General features: G+C 51.8%; 1 protein-coding gene across 1 annotated transcript in view; it reads left to right on the forward strand.

Moving 5' to 3' along the window:
- The window catches only part of PRKAR1B (protein kinase cAMP-dependent type I regulatory subunit beta), a gene marked incomplete at both ends in the record, with an annotated part of 96395 nt that overhangs the window by 52931 nt on the left and 27381 nt on the right, over window positions 1–16083 (forward strand). Inside the window, 3 exons of the mRNA XM_084250872.1 lie at window positions 2259–2320; window positions 3128–3174; window positions 12667–12825. Of these exons, the coding sequence (XP_084106998.1) occupies window positions 2259–2320; window positions 3128–3174; window positions 12667–12825 (268 nt within the window). The remainder of the gene's footprint in view (window positions 1–2258; window positions 2321–3127; window positions 3175–12666; window positions 12826–16083) is intronic.

Here is a 16083-nt window from a genome sequence, read left to right on the forward strand (position 1 = left end):
CGCAGCTGATGCCTTTTAATGCCATTAAGTGCTAAGAGGGAGGAAGGGATCAGTTTGTTTGAAAGGATATAGAAGATGGAAGAGGAGGGGGAGCCTTCAGCAGAGGATGGGCCAGTCCATTGTCTGGACACCGTCCGGTTCAAGCCTTGGTCCGTAGTGAGAGGAGGGGTGTTGTAGGGGTTAGTTTCTTCCCAAGAAGGATGGGGCTGGCACATCTTTGGATAAATGAGACTAGGCTCTCCATGCCTTGCTGTTCACAGAGTTGGGAATTCTTTACTCCCCCGGGGAGCTACCTGTGCACCTGGGGCATTACTTGTGTGCTTAGGAGACACCTGACACCTGGGGAGATACTTGTGTACCTGAGACCCATGTACCTGGGGAGCTACCTGTGTGCTCAGTGGGGAAACACAGCAAGGACCATAGAATAGGTGCTGACCAGGGCACCTGGGTATGTAGGTAGGGCTGTTTGGTGTGATATAAGCCCTAAAGACCCCATTTAGGAATCTACATCTTCAAAAGGGGTTTCAGCCTCTCCTACTCTCCACTGGGCCAGGTGGGAGCACACAAGTGGGGTGAGAGTCACAGGTTATGGAGGGTACCTACCTCCCTCTTCTTGGGGAGCTCTGACCTGTGACTGGCCCGTGGTTTCAGAAACATCAAAACGTCCTTCAGAACAGGTGTGTAAGTGGAAGAAGGCCAGGCAGCCTAGAAGCATTAACGTCCCAGGTTAACTTGTCCTCACTCGACAAATTTCAGAAAACACAGAAGGGAGAATAGAGTTGCCAATGGTACTTTCATGTGAACGATAAAGGAGCCAAGTCATAAAGGACCCTTTTCTTGGATGAACATCTGTGAAGTGAAAAGACCAAGTCCAGGCACTGCCTCCCACACCCCAGGCCACGGCCGGAGCCCTACTTTGAGAGTTGATCACTTTCCAGAAGAAAGCGACCATCTGTCTAAGCTGGCGTGTGTGTAGGGGGGGTGCTCAGGGGGCTGACTAATAAGGCATTCTTGGAAATATTTCACCTTTATGAGTTAAAATATTTTAAAAACAAGAAAGAACTGTAAAGTCATTCTTTTAAAGTCATTTTAAGAGCCCTGTTGTCGTGGGTTTGAAATGTGTTTAAACGACGTAGTTAAAACTTGAAGAAACGCAGTAAGCCAGGGTGTGCCTGTGGACGATGCTCCCCAGGGTTGCTGTGGCTGAGAAGTGCAGACAGGCCAGGGGCCCCCTCAGGGCTGTGGGCCAGCCCCTAGGTGAGCTGGAGAAGGAGCCCCCCAACCTCCCTGAACTTCCTGCTAACCACACCACTGGCTCCCTTTGGGGTGCTTGCCTCCTCAGAGAGAGAGAGAGAGAGAAAGAAATGTTTCTAAACAGAAAAAAAGCTATTTTAAGAATTATTTATATTTTCTGGATCCTGGAGATGAAGCACTGAGCTCTTTAGGCCTCTGATTTTGCATTTGCTCTTGGGGCCCTCGACACCCAGCCTGCAGCTAGCCCTGACTAGTACATGAGGGTTTCCAAAGACCCCCATTTAAAATAGCAGGGTGGGAAGTAAAATGGCCACCCTGAGCGCTGCAACTCACCTGAAGGGTCGGCATCACACTTCTCTTTTGGGGAGCCATGTGTTTGTGGGTGGGCACAGTTTCTGAGGTTGGTTTTTGGTTTTGGCATGGACATGCTGAGCTGCACACTGCTCTGGTTGCAGCCCATCCTGCTTGTAGGGTCCACTTCACAACCAAATGTAGGAAATAAAAAGTCATGACAGGCCTGGTGCGTCAGCCTCACTGACTTCCCAGTGCAGGGAGTCACCAGGGTGCAGAGGGCTGCAGTCATAAGGAGAGGCCGAGCCCACCGTTCCTGCAGTTGGCGTCCCAGGACACCCCTTAGGTTAACAGTACTTTCTTTGGGGGAAAAATACAGAAAACCAATTTGCAAGACTGGTGGCCTATTCTAGTACAATTATAGTGAGAAATGTTCATCATCTATTATTACTTTAGTTCTTTGAGTGAGATCCCAGTTTTGAAAAACTCAAACAGCAAACGTTTGGAGGCACAGAAATGGGTCAACAAGGTTGAGTCTTGGCAGTGGGATGCTGAAGGGTTTTTATTTCCCCCTTTTTTTTTTTTTCACTTACGTGGGTTCTCATTTCCCTGGTGAACACGCATTGTTGCTAAACAAAGCGGAGTTGCTCCTTGGGAAGCGGAGACAGGTTCAGGCAAGGGCACTTCCCACACCGGTGTGCTTTCTTTTCCAGTGACATATTCGATGCCATGTTCCCTGTCACTCACATTGCCGGGGAGACTGTCATACAGCAAGGTACGTCCCCTTCTCTTTCTCTGAGCAAAGCCAATCTGGGAATCACAGACTATTCACTGAAAAATACATTAACATAAAACTCTCATTGTCCTTGACGAAAGTCACTGTGAGCGCTTAACAAGTCAACCCGATATGTTTCCGTAATCTTGTCAATCAAAAATGTTGAACTGTATTGGAAGCTGGAAATGTGCTAAGGGGGCAGATCAGGTGCCCTTCTGCAAAGCTTTGGTGGACAGGTGAGGAGCCCCTGTCACTGGCTTGACCACATTAACTGTTTTCACTGTGTCTGTCTAGCAGATGGTCCCTGTTGTGTTCCTTAAATACGTTCAGTTTCTATTTATTTATTTATTCATTTATTTATTTTTAAAAGGCTTTTTTTAAAAAAAGATTTATTATTTATTTATGCATACGAGAGCTGGGATACAAGCCAGAGTTGGGGGTGGTGGTGAGAGATTTCACCAGAGACAGAGTAGGGAACAGAACAGGCAGACTGACTGAAATACACTGCTGAGGGGAGCACCGGGCGAGACAGGAGAGGTCTGCTACGCCGTGTGGGTTGCTACCTGGCCGGCTGGGAATTGAACCCGTGCTGCAGAGGCTGCAAACAGCCCCACAGGCTGCGTCCCAACCCCTTGCGCCACCAGGGAGGCCCTCAGTTTCTATTTAAAAAATTTAAATAAGCAGATGAGACCCACGGTTGGCCGTGGTCTATGTCAAATAGCAATGCAGAATTATTGTCTACGAGAAAAACAGCAATGCTGAGATTCATCTTTACAATACATGCTTGTATTTTTTGTTTTGCTACAGGGGATGAAGGAGATAACTTCTACGTCATTGATCAAGGAGAAGTAGATGTAAGTATCTCTGAACTGTTTTTGGGAAGTGGCTCTTCTGCGCCTGTCTGGTTTTAAAGACTTTGCAGTCTCTGACAAGCTCTGGTTGAGAAGAACTTCTGAGTGATATGTTTCTAATGTTTTAATCCAGAAAGGAGTATATTGCATTTAAAAGATAACGTCAAAATACCACAGCATGGTTTGAAGTTGGTTCTGCTCCCCCCACTGCAGCCCTGGGTGGTACTGCTTGACCACACTCTGTCTGAATCAGCACCTGTGACCCCCAAGCTTGCCCACGTGGATGTCAGCGCTTTTCAAAGTAGGCAGGAGTTAGATGTCTGATACCCAGAGCTGCTGACTTCTCTACCCAGCATAAGCTCCTATTCTCAGAATGCCTGAGTTTTACTGCCTCTCTTGCAGAATACTGTGTTCTCCTGTCCCTTCAACCTGCCTCTGTTGGCTTTTTTTCACCTGTCTTGACTCTTCTGTGGGGCCGCTGAGATGGTAAAGTCATGCAGGTTCAGAAAGGGGTACCTCTCCTTCAAGCGCCTGTACCAAGTCAGGCCCCTGATGGATAGCTTTGGGCATGCTCCTTCCCGGCCTGCTGACTGCTCTCCCAGTGGAACCTGAGTGTATCAGCCTCTTGCTTAGAATCCTTGGAGCCACCACCATAGGAAAGGGCTTTGGTTCCAGGAATGTGCTGGTGCTTTGCTGTCACAGGGCCTTTGCCTATACTGTCCCCTCTGCAGCACCATGGTTTTCCCTGTGGCCCCAGTGTGCAGACTGGAGACCTCTAAGGGCAGGGGCTGTGTCTTCTCTGGCATCAGTGAGGTCTGGCATACAGTCAGCCTGTGTCTTCCAGGCCCCACACGCTGCCAGATCCAGTTGCCTCCAAGTCCCATCCAGGCCTCAGGCACCAGCACTGGGACAGGGCATTAGTAGACTCCACACCCTGCCCTTACAGAGCCCTGTAAAGTAGGGCTTCTCATCTTGCCTCCTGCTGTGGCCTCACCTGCTGCTGTCCGATGATGCCACCCCTAATTGTGCTGCCCAGAGAGTTATTTCTGGTCCTGTCCTGTGTCATAGGCTGAACTATTTTGGGAGTGGGCATTTCTTATTGATTTCCCAGCAGCCCACCTGTGTTCACTATCATGCCTGTGTTCTGGAAACCAGAGGAGACCTGAGGTCAGAATCTAGATGGAAGCACAGGAAATGACTCAGCTGGGACCTTAAGGCACATGTCAAGTCACTTGAGGGCTCTCCATTCTAAGCTCCATCCTGAGCCTGAGCCACAGGAACAGACATTTGTGTTGGGTGGAGTGTCTGTCTCGCACCAAAGAAGGAAACTGAGGCAGGAGCTGAAGGCTGGGGCTGCCTGCAGCTGCAGAGGAAGTGTGCGGAGGAGGGAGAATTAGAAGGCAGTGATGGTTCCAGCCCTGGGTGCAGACTGCCAGCCCACAAAGTCAACTCCGGCTGGCTTTGCTTTGGGTTAAAAAAAAAAAATACCAGCCCAGGAAATAGAGAAGACAGACTGGATGTGGCCAGCATCCTGCTGGGCATCGTCCTTGGACCTGGCCGTTACTGGAGCTTCTCCTGCTTTCAGAGCTCAGGGAGAGAGCTGGCCCCTGGGATATTGTGGGGTCAGATGCTTCCTGGTTCTAAACCAGGTCTTCCTACCTGGCTCCCATCTCTCATGATGTGACCCTTTTCCACCTTTTTCTTGATCCTTCATTGTTCTCCAACTTCACCCTCTGCCTCCTTCCCTTTGTTTTCTTGCACAAATGTTTATTGAGCTCTTGCTGTATGCTTGTCTCCAAAAACACCTATGGGTAAGGGTGTGTGTAAGTAATATGGCCCCTGCTCTCAGTGGGGTCATAGGTAGTCGGGGAGATGGACAATAAGCAGGAAATTCAAAGATGAGTGTCTTGCCTCCAGTTCTTCTTTTTTTCATTTCTGTCCTGTGTTGCAGACTCCTATTCATGCTTCAAGACCCTGCCTGGCCTCAGCCCCTCCCCTCCAGGTGGAACCACATCCAGCTCTCCCTCCTACTGCTCCCCTACTGACACGTTCCCCCTCAGCCAGGAACACCACTCAGATTTTGGCTCTTGCATTTTGTCCCTCACAGGTTCTTCCCTTTCTATGTTTAATTAAGTTATATGAATCTTCAAATTAAATTCCAAAGACATCTTCAAAATGCCAGCTAGAATCGCCGTTTGGAGCAGAAAGTTGGCACTTTGAAGAATTGACCAGGGACAGCCAGGATGGGTGGGTTGGGAATAGTGCAGGGAGGCATGCCTTTTGTTCATTTGGGGATGGTGCCCTGAAATCTCCCTTCTTTCCTTGCCTTGGTATGACTTAGTGTCTTCTTATGGGCTGTCCCACCTCCTCACATATTCTGAACCTATCCTGGCATCTGTCCAGACTTACTCAGGCCCAAAAAGATGGCACGTTCCTTATAAACTATAAAGTACCCCATTGTCCCACCCCACTGACCCCCAGTACCCTCATCTGTCACTGGAAGAAAGTGGCTGGCTTGGTCTCCTAAGGACAGGAGTGGCTCATCCCAGCAGCACCCCTCCTAGTCCTGATGGAACCTTACAGAGCCAGGCCCTGGGGCCTCACTAGGATAAGGATCAGGGCTGATGCCTGAGTCAAAGGGCAGTTCCAGCCTCCCTTTTAGCCAACTGCCCGTCCCTGGCTGCCTTTCAATGCCGAAGTGTTGTAGCTGGCTTCTCTCCAGGCCAGGGATTTGTGGAGGCAGTTTTGGAAGGGAAAAAGTGAAGTCACCTTCTCCAAACCAGAATCCCCCAAATATATTGTCTTGGCAGATCCAGGCTCCCCCCTCCCTCCACCCCCAGCCCCATCCCTGCAGCAGCAGTTCGCGTACAATGGCAGCTTGAAGGCTCCCTGAACCCAGCTTGCCTGAGCCAGGATGTCTAGGCACCGTGGGCAGACCCCCTACTTCCTGGCTGCTGTCTCAATTCGGGACAGTCAGGCCCCCAAATGGAACAAGGCGATGACTTATGGGGCCATCCTTTGATGCCCACCTATGCCATGCACCTCCATCAATCTCTGTGGATTTTCCAGCCGGGACGGGTGGGCGTCAGGGAGTGCCCGGGGGGGGTGCTGAGTAAAGGGGGCACTCCTGTGATGTGGGAGGCACTGGGAACACAGGATAAACACCCAGGGTCAGCAGAGCAGCAGTGTGGGTGAAGGCCACATTTAAAGGAATCAAAGATGCTCAGTAAGGAATCTGGAATGAAAAAGTGGCATGTTGGCTCGCCGGGTGAGTTATGGGGATATATATTATAATAATGACTGTTATTACTGCTCCTGGGTAGGAAATTGCAGCAGCTCCTCTGAGGCCCGCGAGCGCATGTTTGCTCATTTCTGTAAACTACTTTCCAGGGGGCAGGGGATGACCTGGCCGGGGCATGTGGACCATGGAGGCCTATTGTGAGACTTCTGAACATGGCTTTTAGGGCTAGAGTGATACCAGTTTCATTAGGGCAGGAGGGAGGGGAGCTCATGCCCAGCCTCATTATTGCCCCAACAGGCCCACAACCCAGCAGAAGGTAGGGCCCTTCCAGGAACACACCTTCTGGCCCTGTAAGGCTGGGGTTTGGTGTGGACACCCTGAGCATCCCTCCCCTTCTGCAGATGCACATTGCCCTAAGATCAGGGGTACCCTAAGAGGCAGCCCGGTGACCGAATGCCAAAAGTATCAGGTTCGGTTCAAATTATGGTTTTCCAGAGAGACGCAGAAAGTGCCTGCTGCAGTGTGTGTGTGTGTGTGTGTGTCTGTGTGTGTGTGTGTGTGTGTGTGTGTGTGTGTGTGGCCAAGGGCTATAATCCATTTCTCTAAATATAAAAATATCTTCCAACTTGTTTTATTCGTGGAACATAGCATTTTTACTTGAAAGGATACTCAGCTGCCCATTTCATGACTCAGGAACTGAGCGCCCTTTAAGGCTGGTTCCTTCCTAATCCTGCCAGGCCTTTGTTGGGCAGGGCCTTTCCTTACTGCGGGATCGCCCCATCCCAGCCCCGCCCCTGCCCAGCTCTAGGTTGCACACCAGGCCTCTGTTCCCAACCTTCAAAGGTGGGAGTGACCTCTGAGCTGCCCAGCGTCCTCAGGGACAGGATGTTCAGGGCTTGGCCATCTGGCTCCATAGTTGAGGCCCTTTGTTCTTCAGTGTGTGCCCGGGGCTCTTTGGTTTTTTTGTTTTCTGAATTGGTAAAATATAGCAAAATGTTCACGTCACTGTTCTGAAGTACAGTTCTCTGGTATTAAGTACGTTCAGATTGCTGCGTAGCCGTCTCCACTTTTCATCTGCAGAACTGTTTCTGTCTTCCCAAAATGAAACATCAAGCATGAACTCCTCACTTCCCTCCCCCAGCCCCTGGTGCTTACTGTCCATTTTCTGTCTCTGAGTTTGGTAACCCCGGAGACCACATCTGAGTGGAATCATACAGAGCTTGTCCTCTTCTGTCTGGTTTATTTCTCTGAGCACATGTCTTCAGTTATTCATCCATGTTGTAGCTGTGTCAGAATTTCCTTCCTTTTTAAGGCTGAATAATATTCCATTGTATGACCGGACCACATTTCCTTTATCCATTCATCCACCAGTGGACATTGTGTTATTTCCACCTTTTGGCAATTGTGACCAGTGCTGTTGTGAATGTGGATGTGCCAGTTTCTGTGCTGTACAAGAAGGTCCTGCTTCCAGGGTGTTCTCTGGTAACTAGTCATTTTGGGGGTACTGTGTGGGCCAGAGCTGGCTGTGAAGTTTTTCTCCTGTACTGTGGAGCCCTCCAAACACCATCTTACTCCAAACTTAGGTGAGGATCCTGTCAGAATCTTGCCTTGTAGGAGGTCTATGGGATTGGGGCTAAGGGCAGAAGGAGGGCATGTTGGTGATGGATTTGGGGTTCTGCAGGTCTGCCTGGGAGGTGAAATAGAACCCACATGGCTGTTCTACATGACCCGGTTCAGGGGAGAAGTGGAATTTCCAGACTGAGCAGGGAGAGGCAGGTGGACTTGGCCGTGCCGTCCAGGGTAGACATAGGGAAGCTGATTTACCTGGTCACAGGTGCTCACTCACCTGCACAGGTGCTCTCCTGCTCTTCGTCGCAGGAGCCTGGGAATACAGGAGGGGATGGGCCATTAGCTTTTTTCTCACCATCTCTGCAGCAAAAACAACAGTCTTATAGCACGCTTGAGTTACTTCTCTGTGCAGGCTGTGACAAGTCAGCTTTGGGCCAAGTGTGAAACGAATGCGGGGTGCCGAGGCCACACAGCCCCTCTGTCTCCATTAACTGGGTAACTCAGGTGACTGGGCTTTTGTCTTCACTAACCCAGAATGTTCTTTCCATACCCTGTAGCTTTTCTGTGCAGTCACGTTTGTTGAGCTCAAATGCCCCAGGTTGGGGGGCAGCTGTGGCCACTAGTCTGAGCACAGGGTAGAGGTTCAGCCCCAGCTGCCTGTCTGTTGGATTTTGGTGGGGGGGGACATGGCTGAGTGGATGATGTTCACTCAGCTCTGGTCTATATCTGAAGTCCTTGTAGTAATAATATCCAGTCTACCTTTGACCACAATGCTGGGGTTTTGTGTTTTGTTTTTTTTTTAAGATATATTTATTTATTTATACAAGAACCGGGGTACAGGCCAGATGCGTGGGAGGGTGAAAGGATTCACCATAGACAGAGTGGGGAACAGAACGGACAGACTGACGAAATACACTGCTGAGGGGAGCAGCGGGCCCGACAGGAGAGGTCTGCAGCGCCATGTGGGACCCTTGCCAGCCGGCCGGGATCGAACCGGCGCTGCAGAGGCTGCAGACAGATTCACAGCACTGCGCTCAACTGCCTACGCCACCAGGGGAGGCCCATTGTTAAGCAGCTGCTACATATGCCTTCAATCCAGTCACTGTCCCCACCTCCATCCCTGCCAAAGTTGGAGTCAGAGCTCTGCAGCTTGGCTCTGTGTCCAAATCACCTGTGAAAATACCCCAACCCCGGGGAGTCTGATTCAGGAGATAGATTAGCATTCTGCTAGTTCTGGTGCCAGGTCTACACACCACCTGTTGAGTGACCGGGTCAAGGGCTGTGTCTCTTGAGCACTTGGACATTCGTCTCTTCCTCTATGCTTCCCTCCAGCTGCCCTGGGCTGTGCTCCACACTGCACCAGAGGGAGCATCACACATGTGAGCAGATGACATCAGTCTCCGGGGACCTCCTTAGCTTCCAGAATTACATCTACTCCTTCCTTTCTTCCTGCCCCATTGGCACCTCTTCCCCTTGGTCTTCTTGCTGCATCCGATACCCTCCAATTACCAGTCCTACCATGGGACCTTTGCTCGTCCAGACATCCTGTCTTACTGCCTGACACTTTTTTCCCCCAAATCTCTGCACTGATGGCCTCTGGCCATTCAAGGTTGGGCTCAAACTCAGCTCCTTGGAAGGGGAGCACTCTGAACCCCATCTCTGTGGTGGCTTTTTCTCCAGAATTCTCTGCCCCACTCTCTCAAAGGCTTAGAGGTTTTACCACGTGTCTGTGTGGTGATTTGCCTCCAGCTCATCCCTTGGTTGTTGATAAGTCCCCTATAAATAGGAACTCTTATTGCTGAACCCCAGCAGTTAGAACCATGTGGGCACTGAGGGGCACTCAGCACACACGGGGTGAACGAGTGAATACACAGCAGTGGAGAAACTGCAGTCCATGGTAGGGATGAATGTAGCCTGGTTGGGGGGGGGGTAACCATTTTGCTTTAAAAAAAGAAGAAGAAAAAAACAAAAAAACGAGACAAAGCAAGAAGTAGCCCCTTTGGGTACCAGCTGGGGTGGGGCTAACTACGCGCCAGAGTGGTGACAGAGGCCAGTGTCCTGAGAAGGATGGGCCCTTTGTGTTCTGTGGGGCAGCCCTGCCTGGCTGAGGCTCTGCACAATGGTTTTCTCTGACACCGCAGAGGGAGCCAGGCTTCTTGGAGAGGAAGGGGGTTCTCATGGCCCCCACGCCATGCACTCTGGGCCTCAGGACCCCTTGGCCATGCCCACAGCAGCAGTCCCCTCCCCCCACTTTGATGCCTTAGTGAAGTTGGGGATTCAGCCACCAGGGCTGGGCGCTGAGAAGACATCCTCCGCTCTTTCCTGAGTCCTCATGCTCTGGAAGGGGGTTGGGAGTCCGGTCTGCTCCCCGCTGCCCAGCCATTCAAGGACGTGGCTTCCCCATTTCCCTAAAGTGCGAGTGGAGAGGCTTCGCAATCCTTTTCAGTGCCTCGCAGGGCCTCCGTGGATGGAGACCTGTGGTGGGTGTTGGCGGAGGGCTGTTTGTACCAGGGCTGGACCCCCAGCGCTGCGGTGTTTAGCACAACCTGCTGAGGCTGAGCCAATGCGCGCACCCTGCACCAAGCAGATGCCACCCAGACATTTGTCTGGAGTTGAGGGCATGTAACCCTCACCAGACAGTGTTGGTGGCAGCTGTGACACAGTCCCATGGCCTGTGACATCCAGAATGGATTTCTGTTACATGGCCACCATGAAAACCTAAGCCGACAGCCCACAGACACATCGAATAAAAGAAGGGTGTGTGATTCCCCTGAGAACTGGGGTGATTAATCTTCAGGGCCCTGTCACCTGGGACAGCAACAGGAACCTTTAGTTCCTTGATCTGAATGGTGAAAACCCTTAGGATCTGAGCCTGTAATGAGCTTTACTGACAGGATTTTACAAACACCCAAGCACAGCAGGCAGAGGGCCGGCTGTGAGCCAGGGATAGCAGAAGGCAAGAAACAGAAGTTCCCCATGAACATTCTGGGGGAGCCGGCCCTCTCTGTACATCCCTCCGTGTCTGTGGCACAGCCGGATGGACAGGACACAGGTTTTCTGGTTCCTGAGGGCGTTGTCCACGGAAAGCTGGGTTTCTTTTCAAGTCTACCTGACTTCCTTCCAGGAACATTTGGCTGGCGGCGATGAGATGAAGAAGGAGCCGGGCCACCCCAGGCTAAGCCTGGGCAGTGGAGCTGGCAGGCTCCTTGGGTAGGCAGAGGCAGTTAAAGGTAGACACAGGTGCTTCTAGGTTGGGCTCTGCCTTTGCACACCTGTCATCTCCATTTCCCTTGAGACTTTGTGGTCGACGACGTCTTCCCTGACCCTCGCTTGCACAAGTGATGGAGTTATCACCTGCATGGTATTTGCTTGCAGAGGCAATTCTGTACATCAGTTATTATCAAGATAATGAGTCATTGATTTCAATAAGAATTGCTTCCATGATTCATCGCAATCCATTCTTTCCTGATATGGACCCATTTTGCCAATGGGAACTATTCTTTAAGCTCATTGACTTGCTGAGAGGATAAAGAGAGCTTTGTGTCAATTATAGTAACCGAATCTGCATCAGCATGGCATAATAAACAATCTGCAGTATTCTTGCACGGATCCGGAACGTGCACCGTCAATGCATAGTAGGCACACTTGACGGGGGGAGGGCGCAGCCCACGCAGGCTGAAAGGGAATCTTGTCCTGGGTGATTCTCTACACAGCAACTCAGCAGTGCGGGCTTTACTCCCATTGACTCTGGTCCCAGGCTGCCTGGGAGCTGTCCAGTTAGCATGGTGTCTTCTGGGCCTGGAGCAGGGTGTGCTGGTAGTGGTAGGGGTGAGGGGCCCACGCTGCTCAGGTGGAGGCATTGAGTGGCCAGAGGAAGGGGCAGTTTGTGAATGAAGAAGGCAGACATGGAGGTGCTGCTTGTGTGGGAGCAGAGACCAGAGCAGGGATGCTCATGGAAAGTGTCAAGCCCAACTCACTGGTGCAGTTAGAGAAACTGATCCCCATCAGCAAGGTCTAAGGTTGACAAGGAATCATATTAAAGGCCCACCAGGGAGGCAGACAGGGCTTGCTCTGCCAGGAGACCAGGACAGTGCTTCCATCTTCATCCTTGGCCAGTCTTATTGGCACTGACAGTGGAGGACCCATCTGTCTTTGAGGGTTTTTTTTATGCATACAAGAACTGGGGTACAGGATAGAGGTGCGGGGCATGAGAAGATTCACCTGAGACAGAGTGGGGAACAGAACAGGTGAATTGACTGAAGTACACTGCTGAGGGGAGCAGTGGGTGAGTCAGGAGAGGTCTGCTGTGCCATGTGGGCAGCTCTCTGGCCGGGGATCAAACTTGTGCCGCAGTGGCTGTGAACAGCCTCATAGGTTTCGTCTTAACCCCTTGTGCCACCAGGGAGGCCCTGTCTTTGAGGTTTTGACATAAGGACTAGAAGGTGCCACTGGCCTGTCCAGCTGCAGCTCTGGAGAAGGCTTGAGGTGAGGGGTGCACAGTGGCTGACAGATTCAGACCCTGCCAGGGCAAGCAAGGGGGAGGCTTGGGAGTTCTGCCCACAAGCAGGGAGCCCAGGGGCTGCAGTGGGCCCTGCCCTTCTTGCAGGAGCCCTTCTGAACAGCACTGAGGGAAACGACCATGTGACCTACATGCCCCCTGACCTTTCTCTTTCTGTTGCCTGAAGGTATATGTGAATGGAGAGTGGGTGACTAGCATCAGCGAGGGAGGCAGTTTTGGGGAGCTGGCTCTGATCTACGGCACCCCCAGGGCAGCGACGGTGAAAGCCAAGACCGACCTCAAGCTCTGGGGCATCGACCGGGACAGCTACCGGCGCATTCTCATGGTGAGCACCCCTGCAGCCTGTGCCTGCCACGCCTGCTCCCTGTAGAGGGCATGTGAGGTGGGTGGAAAGTGTGGGAAGGATTCTGGAAACTTCTTAAAAGGCAGCTAGATTCCTGGGAAGTCCCTTTTACCCTCCTCCCCTATCCCCTTCCAACTTTCCGGAATGGGGTATGGTCTCCATGATTAGAACTCCAGCTGCATCAGGGACCATCTTGTGCTCAGACTAGAACAGCAAAGAGGGCTGTGGTGTAGACCTAGAAAGCCCAAGAAGTGGTCTCCTTGGAAGTGAGTCAGCCTGCTAGGGCCAGGGGACAACACCGTGAGCAGGTCATACTGGTGGGGCTAGATCCCAAGCTGGGCCCATCCTGGAAGGATTCTTAGGAAACCAGGCTTTGAGAGTGAAACCCATTCATTAATTCATTCATTCAGACCAGTGGGTGGTGGAGCAAAGAGATGCTTGCAGCCTGGCTCCCTGGTGGCCTGGAGGATACTGTTCCAGGCTGGACTACTTGCCTGTGCACTTCCTGCTGTGGGGACTGACCCTGGGTGTTTTAAACCACATCGGCTTAGGTTTCCTCTCTCAGCTGGTGCGGAGTGTCAGTGGGTACACACAGACAGGTCCACTGCGGCTTGTTAGGATGGTCCCAAAGGCCCCAGGGGCACGAACTTGTTGGAATGCTTGTGGATGGCAGGGAGGCTGTTATGGGTGGGGAGCACCCCAGGGGTCACCGTTGTCACAGGGGCCTCAGTCCCAACTGTGCGCATACTGGGGCGTCTGTGCAGAGAGTGACATGATTCTTTGAAAACCAGCTGGTGGTGGAGCAGATCTCAGAGCCCCGCGGGCCGCCCTGCTGGAGGGATGACCCGGCTTCAGGCCTGGGGCCCCCACCCCTGCTGCCTTGTGGAAATAAAACATACAAATCTGGAAAAGGCAAAGTTTGGGGCAGTTTGGGGCCGCCCTGTGAGGGGGAGAGAGTCCCACAGTGACTCACTCTGGAAGGATAGGGAGGAAAATAAAAATTCTACGCTGCCCACGCTGTCTGGAGGAATCCCCTCACAGGTCACCGGGCAGAGACTGGGGAGGCGTGTGCCTCTCTTTTGGGAAGTCACGCTCCTTGGCCTTCTGTGCTCACCCAGTGGTGGCGGGTCCTGGCCTGTTCTGAGGTGACTGGGTGGTCTGGGGTGCCTGGTAGTGGTGGGCTGTTGCTGATGGCAGAGCCAGGGGTGCACTCTGATGGTGGTGTTCGCACAGAGCCAGTGCCTTTGGGCTTGGGCTTGGAACAGGAGTCGGACAGCAGGACCCTGGTGACAGGCTAGCATGTGACCTGAGACCTTTGGCCTCTCCTCATTCCCATCCCTGGGGCCAGTCCCATGCCGGGGACGGAACTTGAACCTCTCTGTGCTCGCTGCCACCTGTCCAGCAGAGCCTTGTTTGTCTCTTGAAGGTCAGCCTGGGGGTACAGTGTGCAAAAAGAGGGCTGTGGTTTGAGCTTGCTGGATGGGAGGCCGGTGAAAATTCAGGGTATGAGCTCAGTCATCGGTGAGTCTGAAGAACAAGTCCTGTCCCACTGGCCCCATCCAAGCATACCAAAGGGAGCCAGGGAGTGGTGTGTGTCCTGGTGGCTGTGATGCCTGGGGCTTTCGTGATGCAGGCTGGGGGGGACTACCTCATTGGGCTTCTTGCTCCTGCACTTAGCCAGCATGGATATCACCCACCATGTGCCAGGCCTTTCAAGTCTCTGGATGCAGTAGGGAAAAGCAGTGCAACATCCCTACCCCCTTGGAGAAAGAATTCTAGTGCAGTGCATGTTCTGTCTCAGACCTGCTAACCCCATACTCACTGCTGGGAGAGACACTGTCTGTCCCGTGGGAGGGGTATGGGCAGTTTTGGGACAATGAAGAGGAGGCAGCACTTCCTGCATCCTCTGGATGCACCTGGTCCTGGGTTCCATAATCCCCTATTTCTCTCCATTGTCCACACTGAGTCCATCTTGATTGTGGGATTTTTGTGGTTGGAACCTTATATTTGGGGACGTTCCTAAACCACTGAGGGAGCAGGCGCTTCCTCTGTTTTAATTCTGGATCCCTGTGCACTAAGAATAGTGGTGACTGTGCTCATAGTCTGCAGAACCCCATGTGTCTTGGGAGAGAAAATGACAGAGCGGCCACCTCGGAAGGGTGTGTCTTGCAAGAATGCATCCGTTTTTACATCAGTCCTTGATTTTGGCAGATTTGGTGCCTCATCCTGCCAATGGACCTGCCATGTGTCCACTTAGCACTCAACTGGAAGATGCCACTAGTGTCTCCAGAGGGAGGGTCATCTCCCAAGATATTTGCTCAGACTCAAGTTGTTGGAATCCCAGAAGATTCTCCCTTCCATTGCTCTGGGTTGTACAGAGGCCAGGATGGGGCTCAGTGAGGTTAAAACCCTTGCTCACCTTCCCCAAAGGAGCCAAAAACGATCATTGAGCTGACATTGGTCAGATGACACAGCAATGTGTCACCAGATGACACAGCAATGTGTCATCCCTGTGCCCCCAACCCTCCCTGATTTCTCCCACCTCAGCTTTTTTTTTTTTTTTTGAGCTCTCTGTGGCTTTAGGCTAGGCTTGTGATAAAACAGTTGCAAGTTTCAATTTTAGAATCTATAAGGTATCTTATCTACCAGAACAAAAACCCAAAGACTCAAGACCACCTAATACCTGGGCCAAGGCGACAGAAGCTTCTGCACTATGATTAGATGGCGGCCATGGCGTGGGCATCCAGTTTCTGCACTGCCTAGAAGGGACTCCAGTTTCTGCACTGCCTAGACTCTGTGTTCACTGCCACTATCATCTTCATTACCATCACCACCACTATCACCACCACCTCAACACTACCACCATCAGCACCACTACTTCACCACCACCCTCACTATTACCACCAGCAGCAGCAGAACAGGAGGGATTTATTCAGAGATTGCATACATCCTTCCATTTATCTTCCATTTGTTCATCATGGTGTTCTGTCTTGAGGTATTGTAGGAATTCAAAAATAATACACCAGGAAGGTGGTACTTTGATATTGTAGAGCCTAGTCTGGGTTTCTATTCCTGCTTCCCTGATTCCTGTCCGGGGTGATCACTTGGTGATAACTTGAGCCTCTGTGGCCTCTGGGGTGAGGGTCAGAGCAGCTCACCACCAGGACTTTTGCCAGCTTGATGCCAGTTGGAGTGAGTGTCTGAAACACAAAGTCACTCTGACTTGGGTATGTTTTCATC

Source organism: Talpa europaea (assembly GCF_964194135.1).
Source record: "Talpa europaea genome assembly, chromosome: 12".
Classification (NCBI taxonomy): Eukaryota; Metazoa; Chordata; class Mammalia; order Eulipotyphla; family Talpidae; genus Talpa; species Talpa europaea.